This window comes from Calonectris borealis, chromosome W (genome assembly GCF_964195595.1).
Source record: "Calonectris borealis chromosome W, bCalBor7.hap1.2, whole genome shotgun sequence".
Lineage (NCBI taxonomy): Eukaryota > Metazoa > Chordata > Aves > Procellariiformes > Procellariidae > Calonectris > Calonectris borealis.
The window spans coordinates 54068179-54091541 of record NC_134351.1 but is presented as its reverse complement, the minus strand read 5'-3'; the positions used below and the strand labels follow the sequence as shown (position 1 = coordinate 54091541).

General features: G+C 43.1%; 1 protein-coding gene across 3 annotated transcripts in view; it reads right to left on the bottom strand.

Annotated features, from left to right (window-relative positions):
• Positions 1-2273: 2273 nt before the first annotated feature.
• LOC142074788 (alpha/beta hydrolase domain-containing protein 17B-like) overlaps positions 2274-23363 on the bottom strand; it is a 29706-nt gene continuing 8616 nt past the window's right edge. For all 3 annotated transcript variants that reach the window (XM_075135666.1, XM_075135665.1, XM_075135667.1), the window contains 2 exons: positions 4979-5158; positions 2274-4091 (listed from right to left, as the gene is read on the bottom strand). In XM_075135666.1, coding sequence (XP_074991767.1) covers positions 3872-4091; positions 4979-5158 — 400 coding nt within the window. In that variant the 3' untranslated portion in view covers positions 2274-3871. The remainder of the gene's footprint in view (positions 4092-4978; positions 5159-23363) is intronic.

Here is a 23363-nt window from a genome sequence, read left to right as displayed (position 1 = left end):
TGGAACTGGCTGTGTCTGGCACAGGGCAACCCCTGGTCTCTTCTCACAGAGGCCGCCCCTGCAGTCCCTCCTGCTACCAAAACCTTGCCATGTACACCCAATACAATCTGTCAAGAGTTCTAAAGCTATTTCATGATGAAATTTCAATCTAGGGCTACTTACACTCAATTTTTATGTTAACTTTTTCAAGAATAAAAAGAGTCAGACTTTGTTATCTGAACTATTTAAGTGAAAGAGAAGCAGCCTGTCACATGTTACATAATAGTAGTTGTAAGTGCAACATTCCCATCTTTGAGAAGGTTTAGGATATCTTTCAAGCATTTCTCTTTTTAGGATAGCATGCCTATGCTCCATTTAGCTTTTCAGTCTTCCTTTTGTAGTAGGATACCAATGTGAGCTCTGATGACACTGTCTGTGGTATAAATTTTGGTATTAGAGTCAGTCCCAGCAATAGCACATCAAGCACTGATGGTCTCAGGATTAAGATAGCCAGATGTGAGCTTTTTCTATAGTAGTCTTTTTGTTGTCTTTCTGTTGTCTTTCTGTTGCTGAAAGATGAAGCATCCATAGTAAGGAGCACTAAATAACGATAATTTTTGTAATTCAACAGTCTCCTCCACTTTTGAGCTGGTGTACAATGATGGTGCACAAATATTCCTACTGCCAACCATTTAAAGAAGGATTTCCATACCATACTTATTCAGGATGCCTCTTCCCCCTCTGCTTCTCAAACAATTTTTTCCTCATTTTTGTATTTTTGGCTGATCAAGACAAATACTCACTAACAATGACTATTGTACACTGAGGAAAATTTGTATCTGCAGCACCTGTAATATTCTACAACAGGAGGCAATGACTACATCACTGCACAATGGCATTTAATTAAAAAAAGCTCAAAAGTAAAGGCATGCATTTTTTTTCCACTAAAAAAAATTGAAAAGGAAAGCAGGTTTGAAATCAGTCAATAACAGTAGCTAATTGACCATGCACTAGATCACTTGGCCACTGCAGGAAGACAGTAAACAGAAGGGAGATGATTGCTGTGACTTGTTTGTTTGTTTGTTTTTAAATCTGTAGCTGGGAGTATGAGACAGCACAGGACCAAAACATGACCCCAAAAGACCACAACCTTTAGAAAGCCACCTCACATTTTACATAAATTAAGTTGTTTTTAAAGCTGATTTGCCAGTTTTCCAAAACTGAAAAGACAGTTTAGTGTCAAATATTTGGCTATTAAAGAAAAAAGGAATAAGTCTACATGGTTTGCAAAATGCTCTTTTCTCTGAAATCAGACATTGCCTTATTAATGAATGCTGAATCAACTCTTATTTATCATGAGACAATTGTATTTATAACATAAAACAACAGCCCATTGTCGATTTCACCAAAATGATGGTTTAAGGATAAGTCAACCACCATGTGAAATGTTTTCCTTCTAGTTGAAATAGCTCGGAGTTGCTTTATGTCAATAAAAGATTTGTTGCCATAATATGATACAAAATACAAGGCTATGCATAAAAGCTATTTCAATTCCTTCAGTAAACAAGTTATCTAAAAAATCTAGGTGTAGAATATGAATTAGAACAAACTGGTAATAATTAACCATTCATAAGTGGTCCCTGAGAGAACAGAATCTTTACTCACCAGTGTAATCCAGCACAGCTGCATCTACTGAAGGCACAACACTATTAGGCCTTTTTTGTTCTGCCTCAACAAAACACAGAAACAAGAGCAGAAAAATGGCTATGCCACCTTTTTTGTCATTTCAATTACAGGGTGCCATAGCATTCCCCAGCATACAATTCAGAAATCAGATAGTTCTAGTGATGACACTTGATCATTTGCCTGCAATTTGCAATACTACCAGCTAATCTATATCACTTTTCATCGCAGTTCCACACTCTTTATTTGTGAATTTCTGAAGAGGGTTCTGGAAACGGATCTAATTCATTAAAAAGGCTCAGGATTTCCATATAAATCAGAGTGGCTGAAAGGTAGTAAGGAACCAAAATCAAATTGTATATAAAGTATGATGTAATAAAGCTGAGTTACATATCCATTGAAGTGTGTTTCCAATTGCAAAATCTTGGATTAAGATGAAAATTACGCGTATAATATTATTGTGCCTGAATACTAGTCTGAAGTTCAGAACACATTTATCTGTACTTGATCAAAAAAGCAAACAAAAAAGCCAGTTGTTTGAGAACAATCTTAAATTCCTTTATATTCAAATAACAAACCAGGAAGCACAAGACAAGAAGTCACTGATGTTTTCAATGAAAGATAAACTTGAATTCATTACAGAAGAATGTTTATAATGCAACTCTGCAACAGAAAACATGTATATTGAACAGCTGACTGCAGAAAGAAGTACGAATTGAGACACGGGGATAGGAGGGTAATCAGAGCAATAGATGCCAATATAGAAATCTGCCAATAACTAATAACAGTTTGTTACTACATTAGCTCTTTGATTTCCTAGAGTAAGAGAGGAGTTGCTTATTATTTTGATTTACAATTAACAGTTGCTATTTCTTTTCAGAAAAAAAGAAAGAACAGCAAGTGTGTGGAATTTTGTTTACTGTTAATCAACAGATCTGAACCAACGTCTTCACAATACTTGATAATACATTTAATTATACAATACTCTCAAACAATCACAAAAATAAGCAGAACAATTAAGCTGCATAAGGCCTTAAAATTACAAGCACAGTGTGCGCTGTTGGAATATTACTTTGTTTACAAATTAGGCTACTTATAATTAAGTTTATCTTTCATAGTTTTATTCAAGCAAAATGCATTCAAGGGAAAGGCATCTTACAAAGTTTATTTTACTATGAGTTAATAGAAAAATGTCAACATTATCTTCTTGTCCCCTCCCTGCACTGTCCTGGAGTGACTGGTGAAATTTCCATGCAATACTCAAAAAACAAGCTCTTACACTAAACAGCCAAAAGTAAGCCTGAACAGACATCTGCAAACTTGCAAATTGTTTATTGCGAAGTTGGATAAACTTCTAGGTTCTTTCTATTGAAATACTGCATCTCTACAATGCTTAAAACTATGTTGCCCACAAAGTTTTTCTAAGTTCTAAAAGGCTTACTGATTTCAAAGAAGTACTTAGTGGCCTTAGTAGCAATCATGTAAATGATATTTATGTTATACAAATGATAACTTGTGACATTATTTTGGCAAGATCAGGATCACTGAGAAGATGATTGGGTAAATTTGACCCTTATCTTTCAGGTTAAAAAAACCCAACCAAAACCCAAAACAACTAATGCAAAACTAAGCACAAAAGACATGAAAAATATGGAAAAATAAATCTATTTTGAGCCCCTCCCTCTATAACAGGGCATAGGTCATTTCCAGTGACTGTCTATTCTCATTGTATATATGAGTATTTGCTCAAATTTAATGGCTATTGCATTTTTACAGGACAACTGTTTAAAAGTCTGTTTTTTACTTTATACCTGTGCAACAGAGTAAGTCACAGTACATTTTGAGATATTTAAAAAATATTTATAAATTTGTTTTTGATATGCTAAAGCATTTGGCAACACTTTTACAGCATTTCATTTTATATAATTAATATTTCATACAGTATTCCTTGTGGTTTTTTTGTACATCTAAAAAGAAAAAACCCTCAAAGTAATATGAACTGCCAAGCTTTACTGCATGATCATGTCATTCCAGTTTATAACACTGGCATTAAAACCCTCATTAATTATGTTGACAAATCATTACCTGTACATTTAATGAAGGCAACCAACATTATTTCAAAACACAACCTGCAGATGTTATGTTATGTATTTATCAAGGTGTGCAATTCTGCAGTGAAATGAAAAAGCATGTAAATATACAAAGAAAATTACAAGTTCACCAGTTCCTGTGACACAAACTGTTTTAATCTTTCAAGGTACTGTCCGTAGAGTTCCACATCATTATGGCCTGCTCCTTCTACCCACAGTGGTTCTACAGGTCTCTGGCAACGCTCAAATAATGCTAGGCCATGTGAAAAGTCAATTACTTCATCTTCAGTCCCATGGATGATTAACACAGGAGATGTTATTTTAGAGATTTTGTCAATGCTGTAAGAAAAAGATTATATCCATGAACACGGTCAGCTTTATTAAACCTTCTTGAAGGACCAGAGAGTCTTAATTTAATTTTTTGTTATGGTTAAAAGTACAATGCGTAGTTAAATTTTAAAATTGTTTAAATCATTAGAAATTTAGATATTGTCAACACCCTGGAAGCCATTAGAGTACCATATGCAAAACTACACAGAAAGGAAAAACACTAGTGGAAACTACTAGGATTGCATAACAGAGCAATCAATCTTAAAATGGTATTCATTACCATGTTCACTTTAAAAATCAAAGTCATTGGACTGATAAAAATACTGCTTCAGAGTTTTTCCTCAATAGAAAAAGAGCCTGTCAGAACTGGAAGAATTTTGGCTCTTAACTTTTGATCCTCTATGGGAAACTCCTTTAAGATAGATATTTAAAATGCAAGCAATTCTTCTAGCAAAGCATACCAGTTTGTAATGGCCAACTAACAGCATAGTTCTGAAATACATGACAGGACTCTATTTACTTCAATTAAGGTCTATTTATTTTTTCCAGTTTTTGCTACTTATAGAAATACAAGCAAAAGACTATTTATAGTCACCCAAACAATTCACTGCAAGAGAACTACTTGTTAGTATTTAGGGGTTATGTATAGGAAAACTAATCACTTTTACACAGATATCCACTGAAATGATTCATGATATGAAAAACCTAAAAGATTTACAAAGTTTTGTAAACTCCCTCAGATGTTTCTCATTTTTTTCATTCACTCTGATTATTCTCCAATTATTGTTTTTAAGCCGTCTAAAGAAAATTCAGAGTATTTGACATATTACTTGTTTCCCTATTCTACAACTTGTGTAATAGAAAAAAACGCATGCACAAAAAATCCCACAACTCACTTCGGGAATGCATCAAAGCAGTAGGTCTTCTTCGTATCAGGAAAAGCTACTCGCATTCCTGAGGTCAGTGGAGAATGAAGAATTACAGCAGCACTTTCATACCTAGCAGCAAGATCCACAGATGGTACTGTTCCTATACTTTGGCCATATATAATAACATTTTCAGGGCGGATTCCGTACCTAGAAAATTAAAAATGTTAACAGAAATGTCATTTAAAATGAAACAGATCGGTTTCTACACAACTAGACAAAAAAGCCCCTCTGCAAGATAAAAATTTCCTGAAGAGGATAAACTATGAAACAGGAGCTGGTAGAACAAGCAAATATGTTTTATAACACTTCTGACTTAAAATAAAAGGAAAATTATTTACTTTGTATTTGCAGTACTTTTTTTGCCTTATGCCCTGAATGATACTGAAATATGGGTTTATTTTTTAAAATATGGATTTGTGAATGCAGTTACAACTTGTATACTAGTTGTATACCTTTACTGATAACACTAGCGGACCTGCAACAGAAAACCGATTAGAGCCTTCCTTACTATCTCTATGGTTATCAAGTGGAAAATAGTCAAACATGCAAAAATTTGGTCAGCTTTATTATTCTGATATTTGGTAAAAGCTAAAAGCTGGTAACCCTGCTCAGCAATTTATGGGGACCTAAATGATCCCTATACAGACAGTAGTCAGAATATTATGGATTCTGTGTAATAGCTGTGATGCTTTTTTTTTATCACAGTTGCTTTGACACATAGGCAGGAAGAGGAATATCTAACCTAACCCACAATTGAGACAGCCCAGTAAGTGCTAGAAAATTAAAGTCAAAGCCCCTCAAACTTAGAGGAAACCACTCTCATTTTTTCCGTAATTAACTGAGGTAGACAACTGAGTTGTGAAACATGAAATTGACACCTATACAAGTCAGATCTAATATATTTTTCTGCACTAGTGTGGACACAAAGAGGATCTGATTCCCAAGTAACACAGCAGTACTGAAAAATCCTGTAAGCAGATAGTTATGCTGGCAAATGCAGTATTCACAGCAGAAACGAACTACTGATAAATCAATCTATATTAGCAAAATACTCGTAGACACACTTCTACAGTCAGTACCTGTAGCGCCTTTTTTTTTATTTATTTGGGAATGGGAGTACCTTAAATATGAAGGAATACATAGCATCAGGATAAGTTCAATGTCTACCAAATGGCTATATTCCTAGAAGGACAGACAACAAACTGTTTTAAGCTTACAGGAAGGCTGCAACCCCTCTTACAATAGATGCATGCATCCTTTCTGCAAAAGCCAGGACAGCAGAATCAGATGAGAACACCCACATCCACAGAGGAGTTTTCAAATTGGTCCCTTTTGCACAGCTCCAGTAAAGCCAGGGAAACAGAGGATAAAAAAACACTATCCAATATTTTACAACTATGGCTAAATAACTGTATAACACCTGGACAGTATAAGATTTTGTAGAATTTTACAAAACAGTAAAATTATTAGTAAAGTCTAAAGGCCTTGAAATCCAGAATATTATAAAAAAGGATGTTCCACATGTATAAAAATACTGAAACATACCAAACAAGCAAAACCAAAAATCCACAAGTACTTTTCAATAAGCTAGAAAACACACCTCAGTGTGTTACATCAGTGTGTAATAAACATTCAGTTAAAAAAAGCTACAAAGATTTCAAGAACAACAAAATTACATTTAAGTATTGCTAAAATATAAAAAACATTACCAGAGCTCATTAGACACCTCCAAAAGCATTCTAAATAGAGGCTAAAAACAGTGTCCACAGCTAACAAAGTAAAATAAATAAATATATATATAAAAAATAGAGGTCTGCTAGAGTGAAACAAAACCTATAGAAGTATCAACACAGTTATATTCATAGAATTCATCTATACCATGGCTATTTTAAATTACTATCAGTGTTTCCTATAAAGAGTTTCTAGGATTATAATCAAATTAAGACTTCTTAAACACTAAGGCTCAATCATCAGTCTACAGCTACAGGCAAAACTCCCACCTCACAACAGTTCTCAGAGCATAAAAAACAATTAAAACATGTCATTCTGATTAATAATGATTTTCTCAAAATTTCAACACACAAAAATACAGTAAATTAATGCTTTGAAGCTTAAAAAAATCATAGAATCACAGAATGGTTGAGGTTGGAAGGAGACCTCTGGAGATCATCTGGTCCAACTCCCCTGCTGAAGCAGGGCCACCTAGAGCCAGTTGCCCAAGACCATGTCCAGGTGACTTCTGAATATCTCCGAGGAGGGAGACTCCACCACCTCTCTGGACAACCTGTTCCAGTGTTCAGTCACCCTCACAGTAAAAAAGTGTTTCCTGATGTTCAGGTGGAACCTCCTGTGTTTCGGATTGTACCCATTGCTTCTTGTCCTGTCACTGGACACCACTGAAAAGAGTCTGGCTCTGTCTTCTTTACACCCTCCCTTCAGATATTTATATACATTAATAAGATCCCCCCTGAGCCCTCTCTTCTCCAGGCTGAGCAGTCCCAGCTCTCTCAGCCTTTCCTCATAGGAGAGATGCTCCAGTCCCTTCATCATCTTCGTGGCCCTTCATTGGACTCTCTCCAGTATGTCCATGTCTCTCTTGTACTGTGGAGCCCAGAACTGGACACAGCACTCCAGGTGTGGCCTCACCAGCACTGAATAAAGGGGAAGGATCACCTCCCTCAACCTGCTGGCAATACACCTCCTAATGCAGCCCAGGATACCATTAGCCTTCTTTGTGGCAAGGGCACATTGCTGGCTCATGTTCAACTTGGTGTCCACCAGGACCCCCAGGTCCTTTTCTGCCAAGCTGCTTTCCAGCTGGGTGGCCTGCAGCATATACTGGTGCATGGGGTTGTTCCCCTCCAGCTGCAGGACCTTGCACTTCCCCTTGTTGAACTTCATGAGGTTTCTATCAGCCCATTTCTCCAGCCTGTTGAGGTCCCTCTGGATGGCAGCACAACCCTCTGGTGTATCAGCCACTCCTCCCAGTTTTGTGTCATCAGCAAACTTGCTGAGGGTACACTCTGCCCCACCACCCAGATCATTAATGAAGATGTTGAACAGGACTGGACCCAGTACAGACTCCTGGGGTGCACCGCTAGTCACTGGCCTTCAACTAGACTTCATGCCACTGATCACCACCCTCTGTGCCCGGCCGTTTTGCTCATCCAGCCCATATTTCAACAAGTTGTCTATGAAGATCTTAGGAAAGACAGTGTTGAAAGCCTTCCTGAAGTCTAGGTAGACAATATCCACTGCTGTCCCCTCATCTACCAAGCCATTCATTTCATCGTAGAAGGTTATCAAGTTAGTCAAGCATGACTTCCCCTTGGTGAATCCATGCTGAGTATGCCTGATGACTTCCTTGTCCTCCATGTGCCTGGAAATGGTTCCCAGGATTAGCTGCTCCTTCACTTTCCCAGGGATCAAGGTGAGGCTGACCGCCCTGTAGTTCCCTGGGTCCTCCTTCTTGACCTTCTTGAAGATGGGGGTGACATTTCCTTTCCTCCAATCCTCAGGCACCTCTCCCAATCGCCATGATCGTTCAAAGTTTATTGAGAGCGGCCTCCCAATGACATCTGCCAGCTCCCTCATCACTCGTGCATGCATCCCATCAGGGCTCATGCACTTATGTATGTACAGTTTGCTTAAGTATTCCCTAATCGGGTCCTCTTCCACCGAGGGTATGTCTTCCTTGCTCCAACCTTTCCCACTGGGCCTGGGATTCCTGAAGGCCAGTCTTACTTCTAAAGACTGAGGCAAAGAAGGCATTTGCTCAGTCTTTTCCATGTCCTGTGTAACCAGGTCTCCTGCCTCAGCGGGCCCACATGTTCCCTAGTCTTCCTTTTATCACCTACGTACTTATAGAAGCCCTTCTTGTTGCCTTTGACATCCCTTCTCAGATTCAACTCCATGTGGGCTTTGGCTTTCCTAACTGCTTCTCTGCAGGCTCGGGCAGTGTCTCTGTATTCCTCCCAGGTTACCTGTCCCTGCTTCCACCCTCTGTAGGCTTCCTTTTTGTGTTTGAGTTTTGCCAGGACCTCCTTGTTCATCCATGCAGGCCTCCTGGCATTTTTGCTTGACTTCCTGCTCATTGGGACGGACCGCTCTTGAGCTTGGAGGAGGTGATCCTCAAATATTAACCAGCTTTCTTGGGCCCCTCTTCCCTCCAGGGCTTTATCCCACAGGACTCTTCCAAGCAGATCCCTGAAGAGGCCAAAGTCTGCTCTCCTGAAGTCTGGGGTTGTGAGCTTGCTTTTTGCCCTCCTCTCTCCTCTTAGGATCCTGAACTCCACCATCTCATGGTCACTGCATCCAAGGCTGCCTTCAACCTTCACATCCTCCTCCTTGTTGGCGAGTATGAGGTCCAGCAAAGCACCTCTCCTTGTTGGCTCTTTGTACTGGTTTTGACTGGGATAGAGTTAAATGTCTTCATAGCAGCTTGTATGGGGCTATGTTTTGGATTTGTGATGAAAACATTGTTGATAATACACTGATGTTTTAGTTGTTGCTGAACAGTGCTTATGCAGTATCAAGGCCTTTTCTGCTTCTCACCCCACCCCACCAGCGAGTAGACTGGGGGTGCACAAGAAGTTGGGAGGGGACACAGCCGGGACAGCTGACCCCAACTGACCAAAGGAGTTATGGCATCTATCTTCCCAAGTAACCGTTACGCATGATGAAGCCCTGCTTTCCTGGAGATGGCTAAACATCTGTCTGCCGATGGGAAGTAGTGAATGAATTCCTTATTTTGCTTTGCTTATGCACGCAGCTTTTGTTTTACCTATTAAACTGTCTTTATCTCAACCCACGACTTCACACTTTTACTATTCTGATTCTCTCCCCCATCCCACTGTGGGGGAAGTGAGCGAGTGGCTGTGTGGTGCTAGCTGCCTACCGGGGTTAAACCACAACAGTCATTTTGGCGCCCAACATGGGCCTCGAAGGGTTTGAGATAACAACAGATTTGATTGGAATGTGCTAGACTGAATTTATAGCTGTTATAGCTGTTTAGGTATTAATTGGCAGGCTCTTTTACTTGCCATGGCGCTTCCTCACCTTACTGTATATTAGAGTCTAGTGCTTGTTAATGGCTGCTTTTTGCTGCTGTTTGCTGTACTGCTGTACTGTGGCTGATGTTTGCTGTACTGCTGATCATCTTACTCTGCTGTGCCTGGGAACATTTTGATAACAGCAATGGTGATGGGCCTGGGCTGGCAGATGGCCAGGGCATTGCTGCTGTTTCTGTGCTGCCGTACTGGGCAGGCTGGAACTCCAGTATGAACGCGAGTCAAAGGGACTATGATCTCTGGATAAGTCCATGCGGGAGCAGGTACACCTTGAAGGGTCTGTGGCTGTGGATAAGTCCAGGCTGCAGCAGGTATACCCTTGAAGAGACTGTGGCCCATGAATAAGTCCACGCTGGAGCAGGTACGCCCCTAAGGGGCTGTGGTACGTGGATAAGTCCACACTTATGGGGGAGTGAGCGAGCAGTTGTGTGTGGTGCTTAGCTGGATACCAGGGTTAATCCACGACACTCCTCTATCACTTGGGTGAGGAAGTTGTCATCGATGAACTCCAGGAACCTCCTGGATTGCTTATGCCCTGCTGTGTTGTCCCTCCAGCAGATATCGAGGTGGCTGAAGTCCCCCATGAGGACCAGGGCCTGTGAAGATGAGGCTGCTCCTAGCTGTCTGTAGAAGGATGGATCCACTTGTTCTTCCTGATCAGACGGCCTATAGCAGACACCCACTACAATGTCACCCCTATGGGTCTGCTCTTTATTCCTTACCCATAAGCTCTCAGGTTGCTCATCATCCATCCCTAGACAGAGCTCCATACATCCCAGCTGTTCTCTCACATAAAGGGCAACTCCACCTCCTCATCTTCCCAGCCCATCTTTCCTAAAGAGCCTGTATCCTTCCATTGCAGCACTCTAGTCATGCGAGCCATCCCACCATGTCTTTGTGATCTCAGCAAGATTGTAGTCTTGGTAACTGCACACAGAGCTCTAATTCCTTGTGTTTATTCCCCATGCTGCATGCATTAGCATATAGGCACTTCAGAGAGGCACCACGCATGCCAATTTCCCAGAACATATATGGGGGGGGGGGGGGCGGGTCCACATAATGGTGCCTTGTAGGCACTTCCTTGCTTACATGCTGTCCTGGTTTCGGCTGGGATAGAGTTAAATTTCTTCCTAGTGCTGTGTTTTGGATTTAGTATGAGAAGAATGTTGATAACACACTGATGTTTTCAGTTGTTGCTAAGTACTGGGCTAGTCAAGGACATTCATCTTCCATGCTCTGCCAAACGCATGAGAGGCTGGGAGGGAGCATAGCCGGGACAGCTGGCCCAGCTGGCCAACGGGGTATTCCATACCATGTGATGTCATGCTCAGTATATGAATGGTAGGCGTGATCCAGGAAGTACTGATCACTACTTGGTTATCGGTCAGCGCGGGTGGTGAGCAATGGCATTGTGCATCACTCATTTTGTATATTCTATCATTATTATCATTATCATTATCATTATCATTATTATTATTATTATTATTATTATTATTTTCCCTTCCTTTTCTGTTCCATTAAACTGTCTTTATCTCAACCCACAAGTTTTCCTCACTCTTACCCTTCCGATTCTCTCCCCGTCCCACTGCGGGGTGTGGGGGAAGTGAGCGAGCGGCTGCGTGGTGTTTGGCTGCCTGCCGGGTTAAACTAAGACACATGCAAATGCTGGAGATGATCCCACTTAAGCCCTGTTTTGTTGATTACGTATTCCCTTTCATTCACATCACCTCCAGCTCTTTACTTGTCAATCCTGTCCATCACTCCCACACAGGGCTGCTGGTAACTCTCTGCCTCCCCCACAGTTCCTAGTTTAAAGCCCTTCTTACCAGGTCAGCCAACTTGCTGGCAAAGAATTAAGACGCATCAAATCAAAATGTATTGGGTCTGGCTGGGATGGAATTAACTTTCCCCATAACCCTGTGCTTTGTATTTTTAGCTAGAATGGTGTCAATTACACACCAATGATTTGGCTACTGCTGAGCGGTGCTTGCTGTGGTGGGTTGACTCTGGCTGAACACCAGGTGCCCACCAAGCCACTCTATCACTCCCCCTCCTCAGTTGGACGGGGGGAGAAAAATACGACAAAAGGCTTGTGGGTTGAGATAAGGACAGGGAGATCACTCGCCAGTTACTGTCACAGGCAAAACAGACTCAACTTGGGGAAATTAATTTAATTTATTACCAATCAAATCAGAGTACGGTAATGAGAAATAAAACCAAATCTTAAAACACCTTCCCCCCCACCCCTCCCTTCTTCCTGGGCTCAACTTCACTCCCGATTTTCTCTACCTCCTCCTGCCGAGCGGCGCAGGGGGATGGGAAATGGGGGTTGCGGTCAGTTCATCACATGTTGTCTCTGCTCTTCCTTCCTCCTCACACTCGGGCAGCCTTTGCTTTTCTTCATTAAACTGCCTTTATCTCAACCCATGAGTTTTTCATCTTATTTTCTCCCTCTATCCCGCTGAGGAGGGGGAGTGAGAGAGCAGCTTGGTGGGCACCCAACATGGAGCATAAGGAATTCAAGCTAAGAATAGTAATTGGGAGAGGCAACGGGCAAAACATGGGCTGAACATTGCTAGAGAGCGGAATAACTGTGGGGAAGAGACGAGGGGTGGAGCGTGTGTAAATTGTCCACCTTTGTCAGTGTTGTGATGATGTTATTTTGATTTTAGCGTGGGGAATTCTTTTTGTTGATGTAAGTGAAGTTTGTGAAGATTGCATGATTAATGTATATCATCGTTGACGCAGTGGTAGTACCTCTACAATAACATATTTAAGAAAAAGGTAAAAAACATTGCGCAACAGCAGCTGGGAGAGGAGTGAGAATATGTGAGAGAAACAACTCTGCAGACACCAAGGTCAGGGAAGAAGGAGGGGGAGGAGGTGCTCCAGGCGCCGGAGCAGAGATTCCCCTGCAGCCCGTGGTGAAGACCATGGTGAGGCAGGTTGTCCCCCTGCAGCCCATGGAGGTCCACAGTGAAGCAGATATCCACCCTGCAGCCTATGGAGGACCCCACACCGGAGCAGGTGGATGTGCCCTGAAGGAAGCTGTGACCCCATGGAGAGCCCATGCTGGAACGGGCTCCTGGCAGGACCTGTGGTGGAGAGAAGCCCACACAGGAGCAGGTTTTCTGGCAGGAACTGCGCCCCCATGGGGTACCCACACTGGAGCAGTCTGTTCCTGAAGGACTGCACCCTGTGGAAAGGACCCATGCTGGAGCAGTTCGTGAAGAACTGCAGCCCATGGGAAGGACCCACATTGGAGCAGTTCATGAAGGACTGTCTCCCATGGGAGGGACCCCCACACTGGAGCAGGGGAAGAGTATGAGGAGGAATGAGCAGCAGATATTGAAGTGTTATGAACTGACCCCAACCCCCATTCCCCATCCCCCTGCACCGCTTCGGGGGAGGAGTTAGAAGTTTTGGGAGTGTGTTTTTAGGTTTGTTCTTATTTCTCATGACCCTACTCTGTTTAATTAGCAATAAATTAAATTAATTTCCCCAACCTGAGTCTGTTTTGCCTGTGACAGTAACTGGCGAGTGATCTCCCTGTCCTTATCTCGACCCATGAGCTGCTTTGTTGTATTTTCTCCCTCTGTCCTTTTGATGGAGAGGGAGTGATAGGACAGCTTAGTGAGCACCTGGCAGCCAGCCAAGGTCAACCCATCACACAAGAGGAAAAAAAGTGACATCAGTATTGGTCACTTAAACAGGGCCTTAGAATTACAAGACATCCTGAAGAAAGGAAAAGTGACAGTTTAAGTTGAAGTTCAGATGACAAGAGCTCAAAAGATATGCTGCAAAACCTGTTGATATCTTTGAAAACTCATATTGATCATAACAATGCAAATGCAAACACTACTCTCCACTCAAGTAATGTTAGGTAACTGTCCTGGTTCCTGCTGGGACAGATTTAACTTTCTTCCCAGTAGCTTGGGGGGTGTGCTGTGTTTTGGGTTGGTATGAGAGGAGCATTGATGGCCCATTGATGCTTTGGTTGTTGCTGGGTGCTTGCACTGGGGACTTTTTCTTTTTTCGGCATCCCATGCTCTGCCAAGTGCAGGGGAAGCTGGTGGGGGGAGCATAGCCGGGGTGGTTGACCCAGCTGGCCAATGGGGTATTCTATACCATGTGACATCAGCATAAAAACCGAGGGGGGGGGGCTCACCCCCCCATTCGTGACACGCGGTCGGTGAGCAGTTGCATTGTGCATTGCCTGCTTTGTATATTCTATTATTGTTGTTGTTATCATTGTTATTACTACTGTTCTACTTCGTTTTATTTCCATTATTAAACTGTTTTTATCTCAACCTGCGAGTTTTCCTACTTGTGCCCTCCCGATTCTCTCCCCCATCCTACCGGAGGTGAGGGGTGAGCGAGTGGCTGCATGGGGTTTAGTCGCTGGCTGGGGTTAAACCACGACAGTCCTTTTTGGTGCCCAATGTGGGGCATGGAGGGTTGGGATAACAACAGATTAACTAGAGCATATTAAGGAAATTATATCTGTTAACAGTTGCCAGTCACAATATTGATTCGTCTACTCTCAATATTAATTTATCTGATCTGCACCATGCTCTTGTTTTTGCTGTACCTGTTAAAGATTGGTGTTGGGTTGTGCAGCCTGCTGTGCTCTGCAGTGATTAATGATGTTTTGCCTGGGAGATGTTACTAAAACGCTGGCATTGGGGGTTATTTGGTGTTTGGGATTTGTACTGAAGCCGTTATTGTATTTTGGGTACCACCTCATGGAGACCATTAGTAATTATACCTCTTCCTCTGAGAGGTTTTTTATGGAGGAAATAGAGAATGGCACCCTCACTACCTTCCTCTATGATGTCGTCTCCTTCGTTACAATAACTTGCCAGTACCTTGAACATCCCTGGGTAGTTAAGATAAAGCTATTGGTACTCCTTGGGAATATTGTTGTGGTTTTGTCCAGGGTTAATAAGCAATTTAAGAATGTCATCCAGAGATCTGCCCCAAGGCTGGATAGTTATGAGTGGCAGGGTGTGTGGGATAGCATGGGCAAATGCCTAGGACGATGGGCACCCCCAGTGTTTTGGAACTTCACCCCTGAACAAGTGCAGAACCCTGAAAAATTAGTAGAATATTTGGAAAAAGTATGCTGTCACCCTGGCCATTCTAGGGAGACACAAATCACTACAATGTGCTGGGGCCTGACCCACGCCTACCGAGCCCTGCTCAACACTATTCAGAATCCTCAAGGGGAAGAAAAGGTCTCTGCATCTGATGACAAAATAACAGGCCCTGTGGCTACCCCACCCCCCGACTACCCCAACCCCCATGGCAGGCACAGCGGCTACTCCGCCCCCAATGACAGAGAACCAACCCGTGCTGGTATCAGTCACCCCTATACAATAAAGAAAATACACAAGAAAATCAGCTCGTTCAGTAAGGGAAGAAAATGAACCAGAGCCATCAGGGGAGGAGGAAGAGGAAGAACTCAGAACCTGTAAACGAGAAGGAAACCACCCCTATCCCTAAATGAGCTGTGAGATATGCGAAAAGATTTCAGCCGTCGTCCAGGCGAGCACATTGTCACCTGGCTGCTCTGATGCTGGGATAAGGGGGCCGGTAGCCTGGAATTAGAGGGGAAGGAAGCCAAGCAGCTGGGATCTCTTGCCAGGGAAGGGGGCATTGACAAAGCGATTGGACAAGGGGCACAAGCCCTCAGCCTCTGGAGGCGACTGCTGTCAGGCGTGAAGGAAAGGTATCCCTTCAAGGAAGATGTTATATATCGCCCAGGCAAGTGGGCCACCATGGAGAGAGGTATCCAGTACCTGAAGGAATTAGCCATGCTGGAGGTGATTTATGATGACCTGAACAATGAGCAATTACCCAAAGATCCAGATGAAGTCAAGTGCACCCGACCCATGTGGCGGAAGTTGGTATGGAGCGCACCAGCATCACACGCAAAAACATTGGCAATAATGACCTGGAGAGATGGAGAGGAACAAACAGTGGATGAACTGGCTGGCCAACTCTGGCAATACGAAGAAAGTCTCTCTTCCTCCCTACGAGCCTGTGTCTCTGCTGTGGAGAAACTGTCTCAGGAGGTCCAGCAACTCAAAGAGGCTATGTCCTACTCCCCACCTGCACGGGCCAGTATCTCAGCCATTAGGAGCAAGCGTCCCTCTGCTCAAGAGAGGAGATATCGTGCGTACACAACCCAGGGCACCCTGTGGTTTTACCTGCGTGACCACGGAGAGGACATGAGGCAGTGGGATGGAAAATCTACCTCAGCCCTAGAGGCACGGGTACGTGAGTTGCAAGGAAAAACAATCACACAAGGGGGTTCTCCCAGGAAAACTGCTGCTCCAGTCTCCAGTGAGCAGTTCCCCAGACAGAGTAGAAGGGCTGATTCCACTTCTGACCATAACAAAGGGACTTCTGATTCGTGCTTACAAGAAGTGGGAAGCGAATACGATGACCAGGACTAGAGGGGCCCTGCCTCCGGCCAGGTGGAAGAAAGGGACAACCGGGTTTACTGGACTGTGTGGATTCGATGGTCTGGCACATCAGACCCATAGGAGTATAAGGCTCTCGTAGACACCGGTGCACAGTGCACCCTGATGCCATCAAGCTATGAAGGGGCAGAACCCATTTGTATTTCTGGAGTGACAGGGGGATCCCAAGAGTTAACTGTACTGGAGGCCGAAGGGAGCCTAACCGGGAATGAGTGGCAGAAGCACCCCATTGTGACTGGCCCAGAGGCTCCGTGCATCCTTGGTATAGACTACCTCAGGAGAGGGTATTTCCAGGACCCAAAAGGGTACCGGTGGGCTTTTGGTATAGCTGCCCTGGAGACGGAGGAAATTAAACAGCTGTCCACCTTGCCCGGTCTCTCGGAGGATCCTTCTGTTGTGGGGTTGTTGAGGATCGAGGAACAAGAGGTGCCAATCATTACCACATCAGTGCACCGGCGGCAATATCGCACCAACCGAGACTCCCTGATTCCCATCCATAAGCTGATTCGTCGACTGGAGAGCCAAGGAGTGATCAGCAAGACTCGCTCACCCTTTAACAGTCCCATATGGCCAGTGCGAAAGTCTGACGGAGGGTGGAGGTTAACAGTGGACTATCGTGGCCTGAACAAAGTCACACCACCGCCACTGAGTGCTGCCGTGCCGGACATGCTAGAACTCCAATACGAACTGGAGTCAAAGGCAGCCAAGTGGTACGCCACCATTGACATCGCTAAGGCGTTCTTCTCAATCCCTTTGGCGGCGGAGTGCAGGCCACAGTTTGCTTTCACTTGGAGGGGCGTCCAGTACACCTGGAACCGACTGCCCCAGGGGTGGAAACACAGCCCTACCATTTGCCATGGGCTGATCCACACCACACTGGAACAGGGTGAGGCTCCCGAACACCTGCAATACATTGATGACATCATTGTGTGGGGCAACACAGCAGAAGAAGTTTTTGAGAAAGGGGAGAGAATAGTCCAAATCCTTCTGAGGGCTGGTTTTGCCATAAAACGAAGTAAGGTCAAGGGACCTGCACAGGAGATCCAGTTTTTAGGAATAAAATGGCAAGATGGACGTCGTCAGATCCCAATGGATGTGATCAACCAAATAACAGCCATGTCCCCACCAACTCGCAAAAAGGAAACACAAGCTTTCTTAGGCGTTGTGGGCTTTTGGAGAACGCATATCCCAAATTACAGCCTGATTGTAAGCCCCCTCTATCACGTGACCCAGAAGAAGAACAACTTCAGATGGGGCCCTGAGCAACAACAAGCCTTTGAACAAATTAAACGGGAGATAGTTCATGCAGTAGCCCTTGGGCCAGTCCGGGCAGGACAAGATGTGAAGAATGTGCTCTACACCGCAGCCGGGGAGAACGGCCCTACCTGGAGCCTCTGGCAGAAAGCCCCAGGGGAGACTCGAGGTCGACCCGTAGGGTTCTGGAGTCGGGGATACAGAGGATCCGAGGCCCGCTACACTCCAACTGAGAAGGAGATATTGGCAGCATATGAAGGGATTCAAGCTGCTTCGGAAGTGGTTGGTACTGAAGCACAGCTCCTCCTGGCACCCCGACTGCCGGTGCTGGGCTGGATGTTCAAAGGGAGGGTCCCCTCTACACATCATGCAACCGATGCTACGTGGAGTAAGTGGGTCGCACCGATCACACAACGGGCCCGAATAGGAAACCCCAGTCGCCCAGGAATCTTGGAGGTGATCACGAACTGGCCAGAAGGCAAAGATTTTGGAATATCCCCAGAGGAGGAGGTGACACGTGCTGAAGAGGCCCCACTGTATAACAAACTACCAGAAAACGAGAAGCAATATGCCCTGTTCACTGATGGGTCCTGTCGCCTTGTGGGAAAGCATCGGAGGTGGAAAGCTGCTATATGGAGTCCTATACGCCAAGTTGCAGAAACTGCTGAAGGAGAAGGTGAGTCGAGCCAGTTTGCAGAGGTGAAAGCCATCCAGCTGGCCTTGGACACCCATGCCACCGCCCGGAACACCATCCTGGGCCTTGAAAAGCAAGCCCTATGGTGACATGGCACCCCAGAAAGAATTGAGTCAGACAACGGGACTCATTTCCGAAACACCCTCATAGACACCTGGGCCAAAGAGCACGGCACTGAGTGGGTCTATCACATCCCCTACCACGCACCAGCCTCTGGGAAAATCAAACGATACAATGGACTGCTAAAGACTACGCTGAGAGCAATGGGTGCTGGGACATTCAAGCATTGGGATACACATTTAGCAAAGGCCACCTGGTTAGTGAACACTAGGGGATCTGTCACTCAAGCTGGCCCCGCCCAATCAAAACTCTTACGTACTGTAGAGGGAGATAAAGTCCCTGTCGTGCACATAAGAAATATGCTGGGGAAGACAGTCTGGGTTGCTCCTGCCTCTGGCAAGGGAAAACCCATCCGTGGGATTGCTTTTGCTCAAGGACCTGGGTACACTTGGTGAGTAATGCCAAAGGATGGGGAAGTCCCATGTGTACCTCAAGGGGATTTGATTTTGGGTGAAAATAGCCAATGAACTGAATTGTATGATGTTAAATGTTATATGATATTGTATATCATTATTTCTATGGTTGCTATCAATGGTATAGCAGTAAAAATCACCCAGATTAATGAAGAAGGAACTCGAATGAAACCGAGCACAGTGCAACAAGAATAGAACCGGACGAGCGCAGCGGTGATGGAACCAGAACCGGCTTCAGGATGCAACAGCCCAACACCACACACCATCTCTCCTGCCCTGAAAGACTGTTATGACAGATGGAGCCCAAAGTCATGGACTAAATGAACTCAATGGACATTGTAGAGGGATGGCCCATAAACTAAGGGAATCATATGTGTGTATATAAAAAGACAAGAAAGGTGGTGGTGATTAATTGGAATGTATTGAAAAATGTGAGACGTGGGCATGGCATAAATGGTATAGAATAAGGGGTGGATACTGTCCTGGTTTCGGCTGGGATAGAGTTAACTTTCTTCCTAGTGCTGTGTTTTGGATTTAGTCTGAGAAGAATGTTGATAGCAACAACTGAAAACATCAGTGTGTTAAGTACCCTGCTAGTCAAGGACATTCAGCTTAAAAAAAAACAAACACAACACACAACACAAAAAAACCAAAAAAAAACCCAAAACAAAACAGGCGCTGGTGGGGGAGCAAAGCCAGCCCAGCTGGCCAAGGGGGTATTCCATACCATGTGACGTCATGCTCAGTATATGAATGGTAGGCGTGTTCCAGGAAGTAGCGATTGCTACTTGGTTATCAGTCAGCGCGGGTGGTGAGCAATTGCATTGTGCATCACTCATTTTTGTATATTCTATCATCATCATCATTATTATTACTATTATTATTATTTTCCCTTTTCTGTTCTATTAAACTGTCTTTATCTCAACCCACGAGTTTTTCAGTTTTTCTCACTCTTACCCTTCCCATTCTCTCCCCACCCCACTGGGGGGGGGGAGGGGAGCGAGTGAGCAGCTGCATGGTATTTGGCTGCCTGCCAGGTTAAACCATGACACAGAGTCAGCATCCACATAGCTAAATACTGCTTCCTATTAAAATACTCAAAGCAGGTAAAAAATGGGGATAACTCAGAAGTTGCATCTGATTTTTTTCCTTTTCTGATCTGCTGCCTCACAAATTGAAGCAGTCTCCAGCACAAGGGCTGCAATTTAACTTGCAAGAATTGCATGGGGGGTGTGTGTGCGTGTGTATATTTATACTCACGTGCCCCTTGCACTCAAGGTTGTGAAAAGAAGAGATATTAATGTTTTGCCTCCGTACGTTCAGGAAGCATTTGGCCACCAGATTAGCTTTCTATATACATCTACGTGAATGACAATATTCACATACTGTTACTATAGCCACTTTTTAGAAAACTGTTGTACTAACCTCACCATCCCCCTGAATATTAGTTCACAGGCTATTTCATCTCAGGTCTCCAGTCACCACTGGAAAGTTGTGCCAATTTACAGAAGGCCATCAGGATTGTCCTTCCAAAATACCACATAAAACAGTAACACATCTCCACCACAAGCAGCTGTGTTGACTGTAAAATGAAATCCACATCAGTATTTCAATTGCCCCAGAAACACCTTTTAATGCTGAGTCCTATAATCTCATTTCTCACAAGAGGTAATGTAGAGAGATGTGATTGGCTGTGATCAACCTCCCACACTGATAATTTCTCTGTTCCTTTCTTTGTCCCATCGCATAACCCAGGAGACGTGGTTTGAAAGCCTAGGATCCCTTCTCTTCTCTCATCCCATTAACATGAATTTCAAAGGAGTTACAGCTATACGTATGTCCATCCAACAAACAATCCACAGATTTGTTTTTGCAGAACACTGACATCGTAAATGTTGATTATGTAATCATTATAATACTGACAAAACAGGCTACACTAGAAAAAAGAATCAATATTGCAGTAAATGCTCAAAGGCTGTATTTTGGTCCACATATTAATCAAGTATTTAAACACAGCTGAGCACTGTGTTTCAGGGCTCAAGAGAATACCATGGACTGGTAACCAAACTATAGGAGCCAGTATATCTAAAGTCATATGCTAGATTTGTACCCTCTACATTCAATAATGAGATACAAAGACAAGACCAGGTCTACCAGTTGGAAAGTTGCTGAAAGTAGCACAGGGGAAACTAGTAGTACCAACTGCTTTTTAATTAATGAAAAAAAAATTAAGTTCATGTTTGCAAAATCCACAAATTGGGCAGAACAATCCAAGCTTTATACACCCTATTACACATTTCTAAAGAAGTTTTTGACACAAAAACAAATGCAGGCAATAGATGTGCTTGAGGTGAAATCATTCCCGAATTGGAAAGGGAAAAGCAAATATACAGAGCATGTATTTAGAGTCCATCCCCCCCCCAAGGCTCTTCAGAAAGGGGGCATATTCCAATAGAATGTATTAAGAGCGTATTCAGATGTGATATTATTCTGATGAGTCATCTTATTTGATTGGGGAAGATATACTATGGGTTGTTGAAATACAGAGGGGAGAATTCAACTTGCAATCACATTTCCTTTAATGTTTTCAATCAGACATTATTGGGGGGGAATATGATAATTACTAATTAGTTCATATAACAGAGCCTGTAAACTGATGTAAACAAGCAATTAAGCTGCTTCATCTACTTTGCTTCTGTTTTGCTGATATGTATAAACAATTCATTGTTTTCCACATTGACCAAAAACATAACACTGTTTGCAGCCAATGTTACTGGGTCTTTCATCAAGTAGCCATCTTCCAGATAACCTGTCAACTACAGACCACAGTCACCAATGCACCTGTTGTAGCTCTTTGTTTACAGAACAGATATCTAGTTATATCCCAACTTTCTACTATAATCAAGAGAAATGCCAAAGCTAGCCTAACTACACAGAACAAGTGTTTTAGAATAATATCTGAGGCTGAACACCTGCCCCCTCTGGTTGTATGAGGTTTAATATATGATTAAAATATATGCTGCTTTAAAAAGGAAGCATCAAGCCCTTGTTATAATGTAATAAAAATTCAAGACAATGTGTGTACTTAAAACCCAGAAAAGGGAGAATCCCCTCCAAAGTAACAGAGAAATGGTTAAAATTACATGGAACAAGTTCAAAATTCACTGTGACAACCAGGCCCCAAGATTTGCACACATGCCCCTACACTAAGTCACATCCCCAATAATATATTATTAAACAGCATACTCAAGTTGTGATGATCCAACCATAATAAGCTGTACAATATTAAAATTCAGTTTTTCACAGCTTTTCTATTGCTAAATATGTAATATGATGGTAATTTTGTGAACATCTATTCTTATGGTCACATAGTATTTTCAAAAATAATCTTTTTGTAGTTTGGGCATTTGTAGAACAAGAACAACTTTGGTTTTAAATTGAATAAGCCATGGTGAAAAAAATGCTCTCAAATTTAATAAGTGGGTGTTCAGTGCTGTATTTATTTGGTGCTTGGCTTCTTACATTTTTTGGAGAATGCCTCTACGGCCTTTTAACTTACCATTTAATCTCTCTAAAACCAGAGGCTGTAGCTGCTAGTCTGAATTCTGAAACAAAGGTGACCAGAACACTACAACAAAATTTTGGCAGTCTTGCCAGGGTCCCCTTTCTACTACCCCTCCCCTACAAAAAGTAGGCAATAGATGCATCTGAAGAACAGGTTTGCATTTTTCTCTCACCCACATCAAACCAGTGGCTCAGTTACTGGGCAATCAATTATTATAGGTTTTTCTTCTCTTCTGAGATTTCCAACTGAGGAGATCCCAAACGGTGATAAGTAAGGATTATCTTCTAATCATTCAAGTAAGACTGAAATGGAATGAAATTTATTAGTCTATGTTTCAATTTCTCTCATACATCAGCACTATATAATAATTCTGCTAAATATTGACAATGCCTTCAGTATAAAACACCACCAACCAGCTTTGATATGATGAATCCATTAATCTAATCCCAAAATACAGTATTTCTATTTAAACTGCCAGTACAGATTAAGTACAACCATTTGGAAAGCATGCTGGAAAATTGTACTGGGTCTGGCTGAGACAGAGTTAGCTTTCTTCGTAGCAGCTTGTATGGTGCTGTGTTTTAGACTTGGGACTAAAGCAGTGCTGATAACACACCAATGTTTTAGCTACAACTGAACAGTGCTTGTGCAATGTCAAGGCCTTCTCAGTTTCTCACTCTGCTGCTGCTGCCCCCCCCCCAGTGAATAGATTGGGGGGGTGAGCAAAAGGTTGAGAGGGGACAAAACCA